General features: G+C 43.6%; 5 protein-coding genes across 9 annotated transcripts; 4 read left to right on the plus strand and 1 right to left on the minus strand.

The window, feature by feature from the left end:
* The first annotated feature begins 87 nt into the window (after window positions 1-87).
* Window positions 88-874, plus strand: LOC133841354 (signal recognition particle 19 kDa protein). Its single transcript, XM_062273768.1, has 2 exons — window positions 88-275; window positions 346-874. Exons 1-2 carry the CDS (start codon window positions 211-213, stop codon window positions 773-775), a joined length of 495 nt encoding a protein of 164 aa, XP_062129752.1. The 5' UTR covers window positions 88-210; the 3' UTR covers window positions 776-874.
* A 182-nt stretch (window positions 875-1,056) lies between these two features.
* Window positions 1,057-2,668, plus strand: LOC133841346 (uncharacterized). The gene has a single exon (XM_062273758.1). It carries the CDS (start codon window positions 1,190-1,192, stop codon window positions 2,492-2,494), a length of 1,305 nt encoding a protein of 434 aa, XP_062129742.1. The 5' UTR covers window positions 1,057-1,189; the 3' UTR covers window positions 2,495-2,668.
* A 395-nt stretch (window positions 2,669-3,063) lies between these two features.
* Window positions 3,064-7,502, plus strand: LOC133841342 (major facilitator superfamily domain-containing protein 8). Of its 4 annotated transcripts, none has more exons than XM_062273752.1 (6): window positions 3,064-3,162; window positions 4,786-4,984; window positions 5,046-5,552; window positions 5,716-5,867; window positions 5,924-6,520; window positions 6,585-7,502. In XM_062273752.1, the coding sequence occupies exons 2-6, from the start codon at window positions 4,793-4,795 to the stop codon at window positions 6,757-6,759; spliced, it is 1,623 nt and encodes a 540-aa protein (XP_062129736.1). In that variant the 5' UTR covers window positions 3,064-3,162; window positions 4,786-4,792; the 3' UTR covers window positions 6,760-7,502. The 4 variants fall into 4 exon arrangements, with proteins under 4 accessions (XP_062129736.1, XP_062129737.1, XP_062129735.1 ...); XM_062273753.1 differs by having other exon boundaries at window positions 3,148-3,165; window positions 4,747-4,984; XM_062273751.1 differs by lacking the exon at window positions 3,064-3,162 and having other exon boundaries at window positions 4,593-4,984.
* LOC133841347 (RNA-binding protein lark) lies at window positions 7,005-9,506 on the minus strand. Of its 2 annotated transcripts, none has more exons than XM_062273760.1 (4): window positions 9,352-9,506; window positions 8,335-9,188; window positions 7,750-7,988; window positions 7,005-7,680 (listed from the first exon to the last, which is right to left on the minus strand). In XM_062273760.1, exons 2-4 carry the CDS (start codon window positions 9,028-9,030, stop codon window positions 7,563-7,565), a joined length of 1,053 nt encoding a protein of 350 aa, XP_062129744.1. In that variant the 5' UTR covers window positions 9,031-9,188; window positions 9,352-9,506; the 3' UTR covers window positions 7,005-7,562. The 2 variants fall into 2 exon arrangements, with proteins under 2 accessions (XP_062129744.1, XP_062129743.1); XM_062273759.1 differs by having other exon boundaries at window positions 8,335-9,273; window positions 9,352-9,504.
* A 412-nt stretch (window positions 9,507-9,918) lies between these two features.
* On the plus strand, window positions 9,919-13,054 carry LOC133841338 (N-acetyltransferase eco). Its single transcript, XM_062273742.1, has 2 exons — window positions 9,919-12,389; window positions 12,452-13,054. Exons 1-2 carry the CDS (start codon window positions 10,012-10,014, stop codon window positions 12,654-12,656), a joined length of 2,583 nt encoding a protein of 860 aa, XP_062129726.1. The 5' UTR covers window positions 9,919-10,011; the 3' UTR covers window positions 12,657-13,054.
* Window positions 13,055-13,086: the final 32 nt, after the last annotated feature.

Consider the following 13,086-nt stretch of genomic DNA (forward strand, 5'->3'; position numbering starts at 1 on the left):
GCTACATACTATCGGCGAGCCTATATGCGTTGACGCAAAATGCTGCGATAGTATTGCCTACATTAGTGTGACCAGATTTCTTTTTATTAAAATCACACTTTCGGTCACACTGTTCATCCAGGTGCTTGCGTGGAGAATAAAAACAAAAATTAATAAATCCTTCCAATTTGACCGGATTTGCATTCATTCTGTGTGGAAAACAGTGCAATAATGGCGGCAGCAGGACCAGTGCGTACGAATTGGCATCCCAACATGAAACACAGCGAAGTGGAGCGGTAACTAAATCACAGCAACAATAACAATAGCCTCAGTCGCCAATAACATTTTGTTCAATCCAAATTCCAGTTGGATTTGCATTTACCCTGCATACATTAATGCCAAGAAAACCCGACAGGAAGGTCGTCGTCTGCCTAAAGAGAACTGTGTGGACAATCCCACCTACGTTGAGATACGTGATGTACTCTCCGTAGCCAACTTGCATTTTGTGGTGGAGAACAAACAGTACTGCCGCGAAAAGAGTCGAGAGGTCCAATTTCGTGGCCGCGTGCGCGTGCAATTGCGGAACGCTGATGGTACCCTGTGCAACGACGAATTCGCCACCCGTGAGTCCATCATGAAGCATGTGGCCAGCAAAATACCTCAGCTGAAGACGCGCCAAAACAAGCCCAACGAACCTCAGCCACAGCCACAGTCGAGTGGTGCTGCAGCTGGCTCGTCTGGAGGAGGCGGCGGCGGTGGAGGTGGTGGCAAGAAGGGCAAGGGAAAACGTCGATGAATTGGCGGCAACAGTTTTCATTTAGTTGATTTTTTGTAATAAATTTTATACCTTGAGCGGTAGTACAAGATGTTAATGAATGAAGTTCAAGTGCAAGAATTCGGCCTTGTGCTCCGAATACATACATACAATTAGTTTATTAAAGAATGTCTAAGATGACCCTAATATGAAGTCAGTTAAATATGCAGTTATATAGTAAGAACCATTGCATATTATGTGCTCAATTAAAAATGACTCAAGATCACTCGGTGTCAGCGAAAATTCCGGCGAACAGCACAAAGCAAAAGCGAAGCAACAAATCCAAATTCAACTGACAGTCACGTCACAACACGAAGCAGCAAAACAAACTAGGGGGAAGAATAATGTCTACGATTTCACTGCAGTCAGCGGTATAAAGCGCTCAGCACATTGCCAATGCACAGCCAAAATCCAATTGGAGCGTTACTGAGACGGAGCATCATCATTATCGACATGATGTTGACACGGAATAGAAACATTTTAATAGCCACAGCTTTGTTGTCACTTGTTCAACTGGCTGCATCCACTGGTGTGACCACTACAACAACAATCAGTCCAACCACGTCCACAACATCCCGTTATGCTAATCCTCTAGTGGAGCATAAGCACGAGCGCAACTGCAAAGCGCTGTGTGAGCACTGCGGGTGCCTAGGCTTTTACTGTGGCGAGGAGTGCATCTGTGAGTGCAACAATGAAAATTCAGATACCGAATGCATACAGACAATGCAGCTAAATGCGCGCACACTTAACGCTCCCTTCGAAATCCTCATCCAAGGACCAAGCAACAATCGCTTTGTGCGCAATGCCCTTCAGTTCGACCAGAAGCGGGAGCTGGTTGTCCGGAGTGCTTCCCAGAACAAAAGTCCGCGTAATCGTCGCTCCACTATCACCATCTACAAACCAATGTTGATGTCGGTTGCTGCTAAGCGTCCAGCTTTATCCATGAACGCTTTGGAATCACCCGCATCGTTGGGCGAAAAAAAATCGCAGTTAGAACGTCACAAGCGCTCTGTGGATCACTTGGAATGGTTCAATGATTTTGCCAGCACTTTGGTGCGTCCCTCGCCACTTGGGACACGTGCCCAGAAGCAACGAGCAGCGGCCTTTAAACGCCAGGCAGCCACTACACCGCCATTGACAGGACCACATCGAGAGCCATGGTTTCTGGAGCAAGCTGCTCCTCGCCTCAATCGTCCAGCGCCGCTTTATAGACGACAGCAGCAGCTCGACGACGACGAAGAGAGAGAGCGGGAGGAACGCAAGTCACGCAAGAGCTCTAGACGTCGAGTGAGTAAACCAGTTTCAATTGAAGACGATTCCGATGCAGCAGAGGAAGTGCGAAAACCCCGACCAGAGATTCGTCCGCTTCGCGATGCACTGCAGGTAGTAGAGCGTATTCCTCGGGTGCTGCAGGACACTGTGACACATTTGGCTGCTGACGACAATAGCGGCGATGTCTTCAGCTTAAATATCATGAACGATGTTTTGCCTACGCCAATGGAACCACAACGCAAGGAGCCCAGAAAGGTGAAACGACGCTTGAACCATCGCAGCCGTAAGAACGAAGTGCCAACGACCAGAGTCTCTACTCCCGTGACACGGCCTCCATTAGTGATGCCTCCAGCGCCCCTAGCCCCGCGTGGTCTCCTTTTGCCTTGGCTACGCCAGCAGCGTTTGAAGCGCTTGGGGCTGCAACAATAATATGGGCATAATTATTTTTAAATGTAATACGATTTAATGAAATTTATGTTATATTGAGTAGGTTTGTCGTAAGTGGATGGCTGTGCTTTATTGTGCGTTTATTTTACGCTTCCTACAACTACTTTTGTTGTTCTTTATTAAAACGTGTCCTTTGTCACTTAGGAAATTAAATAATCCTTACATATTTCTTATTTATTAGCGCCGTGTTCACCCTTTAAATATAATCTACAAAAATGTAGCATATATCGGGGCAACATTTATGAGTGGATGCTTGGGATTAGGTTATATCTATGTTAGACATATTGAGCTTAGTAAGCACCAGTAAAGCTCTAGGGAGCTGTTTCTATTCAAAGATTACACAATCTTGGTTATCACAACTTCACAAGCTGTGAATAAGTTCCTCGTAGTGTTATACAAGAAATGTAGTGTTCAATAAGTGCTACATACTTTCCGCCTGATCATTACTCATATTACATTCCGATTTAGTTGCATACTTTGAGGGATTCTTTTTAATTGAAATAGAGAGCGATGAGAGCAGTGTTGCTTAAATGTTGGCAACAGTTCTCAACTGTTCCGAGTTCAGTTGATCACTGACGCCGCTCGCAGTGCGTCTTCAGTTGTTGTCACACATAGACCGGTTCAATAGCGTCGCAGCAGCGTCTCAACAGGTAGTGGATAGTCAACAATTTGGTAAAATTAGGGGACCAAAATAAACATTGTTACTATACGACATCCAGGCAGCGATTATACGCGAGATGAGAGACGAAAGTTCTACTCTCATTATAATTGTGTTTATAACGTTACAAAGTGCTACAAAATATAATATAATGAAAACAACAACAGCTAAATACTCACACCAATACACATATATGCACATATACACATGAAGATATATGTAAGTGGCTGTTTCACTCTGACGTTGTGTTGGCCCCACATTGTTTGATGGCGTTGGCACCAACAACAGCAGATGACAATGACAATCTGTGTGAACTCGGGTGTGACTGTGTGCGTGTCTGCGTGTTCGAATGCAGTAACAAAAATAAAAACAAAAGTAAATAGTGAGAAGAAAGAAGCAAAAGCCTTAATCGCAAATGGATGAATCGCAGCAATATCACAACATAGTAGATACCAACACAAAGACACGTAAATTACTTAGCTGGACTTTAAAAGTTGAACTAGGAATGAATCTGAAATGCGGTTGTGTATGTACATACATATGTATGTGTTTGTAGCTTGTACGCAATTGATTGAAATCAATGAATTTCATTTGATTTGAATGTGCAGCTTGAGGTTGCGGAAGCAGCGATTCAATGAACTAAGTTTGAATATATTTTAATCAAAATGCCGGTCCGGAATATATATATACATATATATATATATATATATATATATATATATAATGAAAGTCACAATTGCAATGCGTTTTCAAGTATTGGAATAATGTAATAAAACGAATTATCCCATTTTGCACTACCAACTAGTTGATATCACGCTTTGTCTAGCGATAAAAGATAACGGTCAACAGCAACAAGTGACTTTAACTAACACTACACACAATACACCCATACATAGTCATTAATGTGCCAGGGTGTGAGTGTGCTTGTGAGTAAATGTCGCGTATACTTAACTTATTAGGGTATTTGCTAACGATAAGCGGACAAATTGGTTGAACGATAAAAGAAAAAACAGCTGAGAATTCGGCGTACGCTGTTGAGTTAATTTATCTGCCAAGCACCAAATCTGCGGTTTCTAATGATAAGCAAGTTGTGGAAGGGGAGATTGATTAGCAAGTGTTTTTAACTTTGACATGCGCGACTATAATATACCCTGTACGAATTTTTGTATATGCGAACTTCGACTATATAGAAACTTGGACTAAGTACTTGAAGTTAATAACAATCAAAGTAAATTATTTTCGTTTTATAAATGTTCTTTTAATTTGGGCAATTTTTTGCTTTTTTATGAATTTGTTTTTGAAAGTCTTAAAGGCGTCTCTTTTATGCATAAGTAAAACCTATATTCAAATATTATTTCTATTAGATTGGCGAAAAGAAAAACCTAAGGCCAAGCAAGCCAGAATCATTTAATTTTTTCTAAACATAATAATGTACATATGTACATATAGGATACATATTTACTCATTTCATATCTCACACCATAAACTTATCATGCACATAACCGCTCCCATCTCTCGCTCTTCCCATTCGCAACATGCCACCATGTCGCCAGTATCGCAATCGGACTCACAATAGCAGCAGAAGATACACTATTACTACCAGTTACGTCCACAGGTGCACCATGGAGTCCTGGCGCAAGTTGCGCGCTCGTATCGAGACAACCAAGCTGCCCGAAGATGTCGACGACGGACTGGAACGTCTAGAGGACTACATACAGCGTTGGCGTTCCGTACGAATCATTTACTTCACCATGTTCCTGATGGCACTGGGCTTTAGTATAATACTTACTGGCATTTGGCCATTTCTAAGCGAGGTGCGTCAGGAGTTCCCTATTCCCCTCTATGCGATAATAATAATGTGATCATTTCCTTTAGCTAGATCCCAATGCAGGCAAGGAGTTTATGGGTCTGATTGTGGCTGCCAATCCGTTGGCTCAAATGATCTTCAGTCCCATCTTTGGCTGGTGGGGCAATAAATTAGGCACTATTCGTCTGCCGCTGTTGATCTCCCTTGGTCTCTTTACGATTGCAAGTGCACTGTATTCGTCTCTGGAGCTGGTCGGGGATAATGCCAAATACTGGATGTTGATCTCGCGATTCCTAATCGGTGTCAGCTCGGCCAATATTGCCTTATGTCGCTCCTATTTGTCGGCTGCAACACGTCTCAGTGAACGCACACATGCAGTGTCCATGGTCTCACTTGCCCAGGTGTTGGGCTTCATCATTGGTCCCGGTTTGCAGGCTCTGGTCACGCCGCTTGGTCGCCAAGGTTACATTTGGCTGTGGGGTGGCATGCATGTGAATATGTATACTGCGTCCGGTTGGATTAATGTACTCATGAGCATGAGCAACTTTGTGATGTTTCTGCCATTTATATTTCAGGTAAGATAATCCAACACTGTTCTACAAACCGCAAAAATGTTAGCATGGTTTCGAACTAGAGCGTAGATCGGTTCGAAGCTTGGTAATACGGTTTCTATTTTATTGAAATTCCATATCATTCTTGCATACATTTAAGCTTTTATCATAACTCTGAAATTTTTAGGAACACAAGATTGCCGCTCGTGAGATTATGGTGCTGCAAGGCGGCACCTCGGAGCGCGACACCTGGAAGGCCATCAAACCGAACTATTTGTCCGCCTGGACTTTGATTGTAGCCTTCTTCGTGCTCGTCTTCAACTTTGTATTGCTAGAAACGTAAGTTTAAGCTAGCTCTCTCTGCACTTCGCTCTTCTACAGAATCTAATTTTCAGCTTGGGCACTTCGCTAACCATGGACATGTTCGCTTGGACTAATGACGAGGCGCTGTCGTATATGGGCCTCTGTATGGCCGTCGCTGCTATCATTTCGCTAGTCACTTTTGTGCTCATCGAGCCAATGTGTAAACTATTTGCGGAGCGCTTTGTACTCATTTGGGGCGGCTTTTCTTTGATGGTCATAGGTCGACTGCTCTACATCCCCTGGGGACCAGATCCCCCCAAACTGGCCGTCGCTTATAATGCTAGCGCCAATCTGAGCAGCAGTGACCCCATCTATTTGGGTTGCCCACCCACGCAGGATTGGTGCCCAGATCTACCAGCGCTAACATTGACACAGTTCATCCTTGGATTTGCGCTGACCTCAGTCGGCTACCCCATTGGCGTGACGTTGATACAGACAATATTCTCCAAGGTGCTGGGTCCACGTCCACAAGGCGTCTGGATGGGCATGCTGACTGGAGCTGGGTGCTTGTCGCGTGTAATGGGCCCCGTGTTCGTTGTCTCCATCTATACACGCCTGGGCACATATTGGACTTTCGGTTTCACTTCGGTTATGATGATTGTATCGATGATCTGGCTGCTATGCAGCAAGTAAGTTAAATAACATTCCTATACTTCGTAGTCTTCATTAAGCTTCGTTCATTGTCTATTGCAGTCGATTACTCATTCCGCCAACGATCGATAATTCAGCAAAAGTTGTGGAGTTGCAAGAATTGCATAAGCCCAATGACAAATCCAATGCAGACGCAAACTTGGCCATTGATGATGATGCAGATGAGCTATTGGCGCCATCCAAGAGCATTCAAATTGTGACCAGTTCCAAAACGTAGCAGTATTGGAGAAATTGAAAACAAAGAGAGAAAGGTGCAATACACTAATACTGCCTTTAAGTCTAACAATGAATTTTTAGAAAATAATCTGTTTTACAGCAGATAATGAACTGGTAGCAAGTTATGAAAATACGTTTAACAATATATATTTTTCGACATATTTATAAAATTTGTCATCTGCATTTTTCATAATTAAGCCGCTGACCGAAATAAAAGTTAATTTAAATAACAAATTAAAGGACATCAGTTTTCTAAAAAGCACAATTATTTGTGCTTGTTGCTTTTTATTGGACTTATTATTAATCGCACATATCCAATTCGATTTTTATAGTTTACGCGTAAAAATGATTTTATTTTTTTGATGAAATAATGAACGCAACGAATATAATATGGCTACATGCCTAATTACTCCGATGTCGTCATTATCAGTCAAACAAATGTTTTTTAATTTTTAATGTATGAATAGTATGAGAAATGGATGACTATATAGAGGGGATTTCTATCATAAATTGTTATGCCTTACGTTACTGCTTAGTTCAATTTCGTGGCATGTGGCAATGCTACCAGTACGGTTGCATCCACATCTGTAGAAACGGCAACTGCTGCAGTAGGTGTTGCTGATGATGCGTTGGCGACCAGCAAAGAAACCAACATGTTGCACCACTGAAAGTGTTGTTGTAGTTATAAATTGGTAGATATGGATGAGTAGCTAGATGTGGAGTTGGAGGCGCAGTTGTTCCAAATGCACCGCCAAAAGCAGCCACTGGCGGCACTCAGCTGCTGCCGTGATAATACAACTCATCTCAGTAAGGCGCATATCGACGTCCCGGAGGCGATGGACCACGCATGCCTCGCGACGAAATCATGCGCTCGTCGAAGGAGTCACGACTGAAGTCCTCATATCCATGCGGTGTGGGCGAGCTGCAGATAGGGAAAAATATATTAATATAATACCGAGCTCCGATGAGTAAATCAATTAACTATACTTACCCATAACGACTCATGCCATTGCTGCTGCGTGGTGGCGGCGGAGAACGACGACTGAATAGAGTATCATAGCCACGGGACACGCTGCACGAACGCAGGCTGCCGCTCAACGGTGGGGGCAGCGGCATGGGCTCGCGACGCGATATTGGCGGCGGTGGGAAATCACGCATACGCGATGTCTGATAGCGTCGCTCGTACATGTCACGTGAGTCCTCAAAGCGACGGTCATAATAATCATAGTCCTGTGAGCGTACAAAACGGAGAAAATTAGTATAATGAACGCGCTAAGATTATTTTTACTATTTTTTACGAGAAAATTAATCGTTTAGCATTTTTTTCAATAATGTGATGTATTGAACACGACGGGTCGAATTAAAGATTAATAGTGTTTAGTAGCTTTCAGTTAGAATCTAAATATGTGTTGTTTTATGCCGTTGTTTACCAAAATTGTCATTCGGAAGTCTCAGAAATACGATGGGCTTTCTAAAATTACTTGCAATAAATAAACGCAAGCTGCAATTGCATCTTTAAAACGACCCGTTGAGTTGCCAACATGTATCTATGATTGATTTTTTTAACTGCATTTACCCTAAAGCCGTCCATAATGCGATCACGCAGGAATGGCGGCGGCGGTGGTGGTGGCGGATACGGATCACGACTGTACATGCGATCTCTGTAGCCACCGGCACTGAGCGGTGGTGGCGGCTCGCGTCCACCAGTACCTGTCCAACGCGGACACTCTTTCGACCAATGACCGGAACGGCCGCAACGATAACACTGCTCCGGATCGCCCATGCCCGGCTTGGGCCGCACACGACTGGTTGAGACCTGCACCTTGAGTGGCTGGCCATCGACAACGCGACCGTTCAATTCCTTGATGGCATCCTGCACATCACCGACACAGTCCAAATGCACAAAACCATAGTTGCGCACAATGTCGCACTCGACGACGGTGCCGTATTTCTGAAACAATTCACGCACCTCGGGCGCACGCGTTTTGTCCGTTAGATTCCCAACGAAGATTTTCGTTGTCGGCGTATTTGGGGCGCGTCGACTCTTGGCGGCCTCGACCTTGATGGCATTATCATTGAGCACGTAACCGTTCAAGTTCTGTATGGCATCGCGACCCTGCTGCTCCGTTTCCATGTGCACAAACCCATAATTCTTCACCACATCGCATTCGACGACAGTACCGTATTTTTCGAATAGCGCCCGCAGTTCCGTTGCCTGCGTCTTCTCATCGAGATTACCGATGAACAACTTAAACGTGCCGGCTCCGGGCATCACGGCGACGGTTTCGGCTGCGGCGTCGTCCACGGTTCTTGCGTTATGATCAATTGCTTGGGCTTGAATATCTTGAGAGCGTACGCGATTTTTTTCAAATTTCACGCGTTATTTGGACTTGATTATTCTTTTCTTTCGTTTTTTTTTTTATTTGTGTGCTGCAACGCGTGAATAATAATATTAAAATCTATTTCCACACAATATACAAAACAAGATGGCGGCGGGCGGCGACAGCGACGACGGCTATGCGAGACCGAAGTAATATACAGTAATAGCAAGACGGCGGTATATGTTTTTCAAATATTTATTGAGACTTCTTACCTGTGCTCTTCTTGTAAACCAACAAACAAAAAAATAATGCTAAATTAATTTTATTTTATGTTTGTTGAGCAGTTCAGCTTGCAAAACTAACTTTCTCACAAAATTTTCAGCAGAAAAACTATATCGTATGTGTATGCGTTGAAGCAAGCGTGTGGCCACAAATTGAACTTCAAAATCCACTAGTTTACATCGAAAAATACCGAAATATACTAATTCTGCAATAACTACAGATAGCAACTATAGGAACTTTTTTTAGACAAAAATATCGTTTATATAGATTGTAATAAGTGCATATCTTTAAAAAAATTACATGAGCAAAATAAATTTAGTGCCGTTTATACGACGGCATATTCTTAGTATTTTAAACTTTGTGTTCCTAAATAAAATCAATAATAAATATATATATTTAGTTTGGCTTTATTAAAAAAAATAAATAAAGAATGTCATATGTAACAATCTTGATTTCAACAAATAATATTGCGGCAACAACAAATAATAGTTTCACCCATTCCACTAAATACTATTTAAATATGAACCGAAAACAATTTTGTTGTTGACTATTCGAACAATTCAAACACGGTCACACTGATCGTTAGAAAAGCGCTGGATTAAAAGAGCGGGAAAGATTCTTGTAATAATTATAAATAAAGTGGATCCATTATGGACACTCCAACGGGCAGTGGGCGGTCATATGGCCGTCCCACACGAATTGCCACTCCACGGCGCTCGGAGCGCAAGCGGCAACTGTTTCGTAGCCGTGTCTCGTTGTTGGATCAAATCGAAGACGATAGCGATGTCGAGGATTCAATGCTGGGTTTGACGCCGCTAAAACCGCGACACCAGCGTGAAAATTGCGTTGTTAACAAGCAACAACAAATAAATGTGCGCAAATTATTTCCCACTATGCAGGATAAGATAGTGATCATCGATAGCAGCAGCAGTGTAAACAGTTCGCCCGAAACGAATAAGGAAAACAAAAGGTCACAGAGGACGACACGTGGCTCGAGCACCATAGCTTGCACGGATGAACAGTTGCCGCATTTATTTACAGCAAACATGTGCATCAACAGTAGCATTAGTCCGCGATCATCGAAATCTCGTGGTGATATTAATACCGACAGTGATGGAGATCGCAAGGCAACAGAAAGTGAGCTTCGAACTTCAGCAGCTGCAACGACATCTGAATCCTCGCCAGGCACAGACTCAACGTCGCCGGAGAGTAAGCTGCGCAAGTTAGAAAAGGAGTGCATACCCACAGGTGCATTTTATTCCAATGTCAAGTCCCGGGCAGCTTTACGCATTGCACAGGGCAAAGCTACAAGTTCGCGTCTACAGGGAACTGGCAACGGGAGGTCGGCTAGTCGACGATCAAAGAATATTTCGCCCAACTCGCGCAAAACGCCAGGCATTAACAAGGGTGTGATGCACAAAATCAAGAAGCGCCCCCGCCCAGTGCCAACTGTTTTGGATGACATTCTGGGCAATCTGCGCAACGAGAAATTGCGAGAACTGATCACCACCAAACGAGAGGAGCGAGCACGCGTAGAGCACGTACACGAGATTCTGCGTAGTGCCAAGGATCCCATTAAAATGGCCAAACCGTTGAGCGCCATCAGCGAAGGGGACGCTAACAATAATAATAACAATCTGTCTGCATTGGATTTCTCCGATTTTACGGATGATGAAGAACTAAATGAAGCAAGTTCATCAATAGAGACGGAACCCGTCATTCCACTTATACGGCCTGTTGATATACCTCCACCACTGACCACATCGCCCAAGTCATCTGAGGTTGCGAGCTTGAGCAAACGTAAGTTCTTCAAGTCGGGAAGGCGCAGCAGTACTTGCATGGAGGTGCGCATCACCGACCACATACGCGCTAGCGTTAATCAGGGCAAGATCATGTTAGTGGAAGCGCCGCCGGTGAAAAAGCAACGTCGCGTCCATGTGCGTTCGGCAACAATCTTTTCCGCGGAGCAGGCTACCGTGGATGCCATACTGCGTAATCTTGATGATACTGTAGTAGATGAGATTGTGGAGTCAAGCCCAGCGGTAGCTGCAGTTACATTTGTGCCAGAAGAGCCAGAGCTTCTGATTGAGGAAACAATACCAATACAGGATCCAGCAAACGATCCATATTTCAAGTATCGCTCGCAATTACCTTACAATACTTCGGATGCTGCTACCATGGAACAACAGGCGCTGCTGCTCGAGTTTCTCATCAGCAACAACATCTGTACGGACAAGAACTTCGAAATATTTATCGCTGATCCTGACAATCACAAGGATGAAGCGACGCGCATTGTCGATCAGCTGTACATGGTAATTAATGCAGAGATGCAGGAGCTGGATCAACCAGCAGCCAGTGTTGAAACAACTGCACAGCCAAAATACACGGAAACTGAACCAGGTGCGCAGCAGAAAACAACGGAAAGGGAAATGGAAACCGAAAGTGTAGAGCCAACAGCTATCATTGAACCATCAGGTAAATTGTTTCCAATTTTCACACAACGTTTGCAACCTTTGCCACAAAAGTCGACGCGTCGCAAGTTCAATGCGAGTGCCACACGATTGACAGCTGCTGCCAGTGGCGCTGGACAATATCAAATTGATGCAGGACAAAAAGCATTTGGAGCGCGACAGTGTCAGCAGTGTGGCTTAGTCTATACCGTCCATGAGCCAGAGGAGGAGCAGCTCCATCGTGAATATCACAACGCGGTGCATGTGCTGCGCTTTAAAGGTTGGATCGATGAGGACATTGTGGCCGTCTATCCGGAATGGGGTGCCGATGGACGAATTATACGCATCACTGAACAAGCGCCAGCTGCGCGTCTGCAACGACTCTGCGAACTCGTTAAGGTGGTAGACAAAGAGCTGGGCTTTGCCTCGTACATAGTACCAAGGACGTTTGTTGCTTTCTTTGCTGTGCGCAAACAACAAATTGTCGGACTTTGCTTGGTGCAGCCATTAGAAAAGGCAAATCGCTTTATACAAGTCGATGGCGTTGACTACTTCAGCGAGGAGACATTCGATTCGAGGTGAGGTAACATTGGGAAAGACACTAAACATGCATTAATATTCCCTTAACTGCACATTACAGCTGCGGTATATCCAGGATTTGGGTGTCGCCATTGCATCGACGTCGGAGAATCGCAAGCCTTCTGTTGCAGGCTGTCCAATTGCACACGGTGCGAGGCTGTGAAATATCCCGTGATAAAATTGCATTTAGCACCCCGACAGACGATGGACGTGCTCTTGCCAGACATTTTACCCAGAATAACAATTTTCTGGCCTATGACCAGTGAAAGGAGTTTTGCCAGTTGAATTTGTTTTGCAGCAAATTACAATATTTGTTGCTTTTAAGTTATTAGGCGCGATTATGTTTTGAGCCAATATGTTATATTAAATATGTCTTCAATTAGAGTTTGATTTGAATATCATTATTAAGCGTTTGGTTTGGATACCCCTAAAATTATGCAGTAGAGACTCGCTTTCTGTTTTGTGTATTTGTAGAACAGATGAGAAATAGTATTGAACCGCTAACAATTTAAACGTCATAGTAATCTTAGCATTTGCTTTTGTGCGTATAATATATAAATATAAAATACAGGCATACATGCGCACTCAATAATTAAATTATGTAAGTAAGCAACACAGAAATATAATTATAAAAAAAAACCGCCCAAAAGTAGGCAAATGTATGATTATGTAGATATTTAAATTCATTATATTTTA

Source organism: Drosophila sulfurigaster, chromosome 3 (assembly GCF_023558435.1).
Source record: "Drosophila sulfurigaster albostrigata strain 15112-1811.04 chromosome 3, ASM2355843v2, whole genome shotgun sequence".
Taxonomy (NCBI): Eukaryota; Metazoa; Arthropoda; class Insecta; order Diptera; family Drosophilidae; genus Drosophila; species Drosophila sulfurigaster.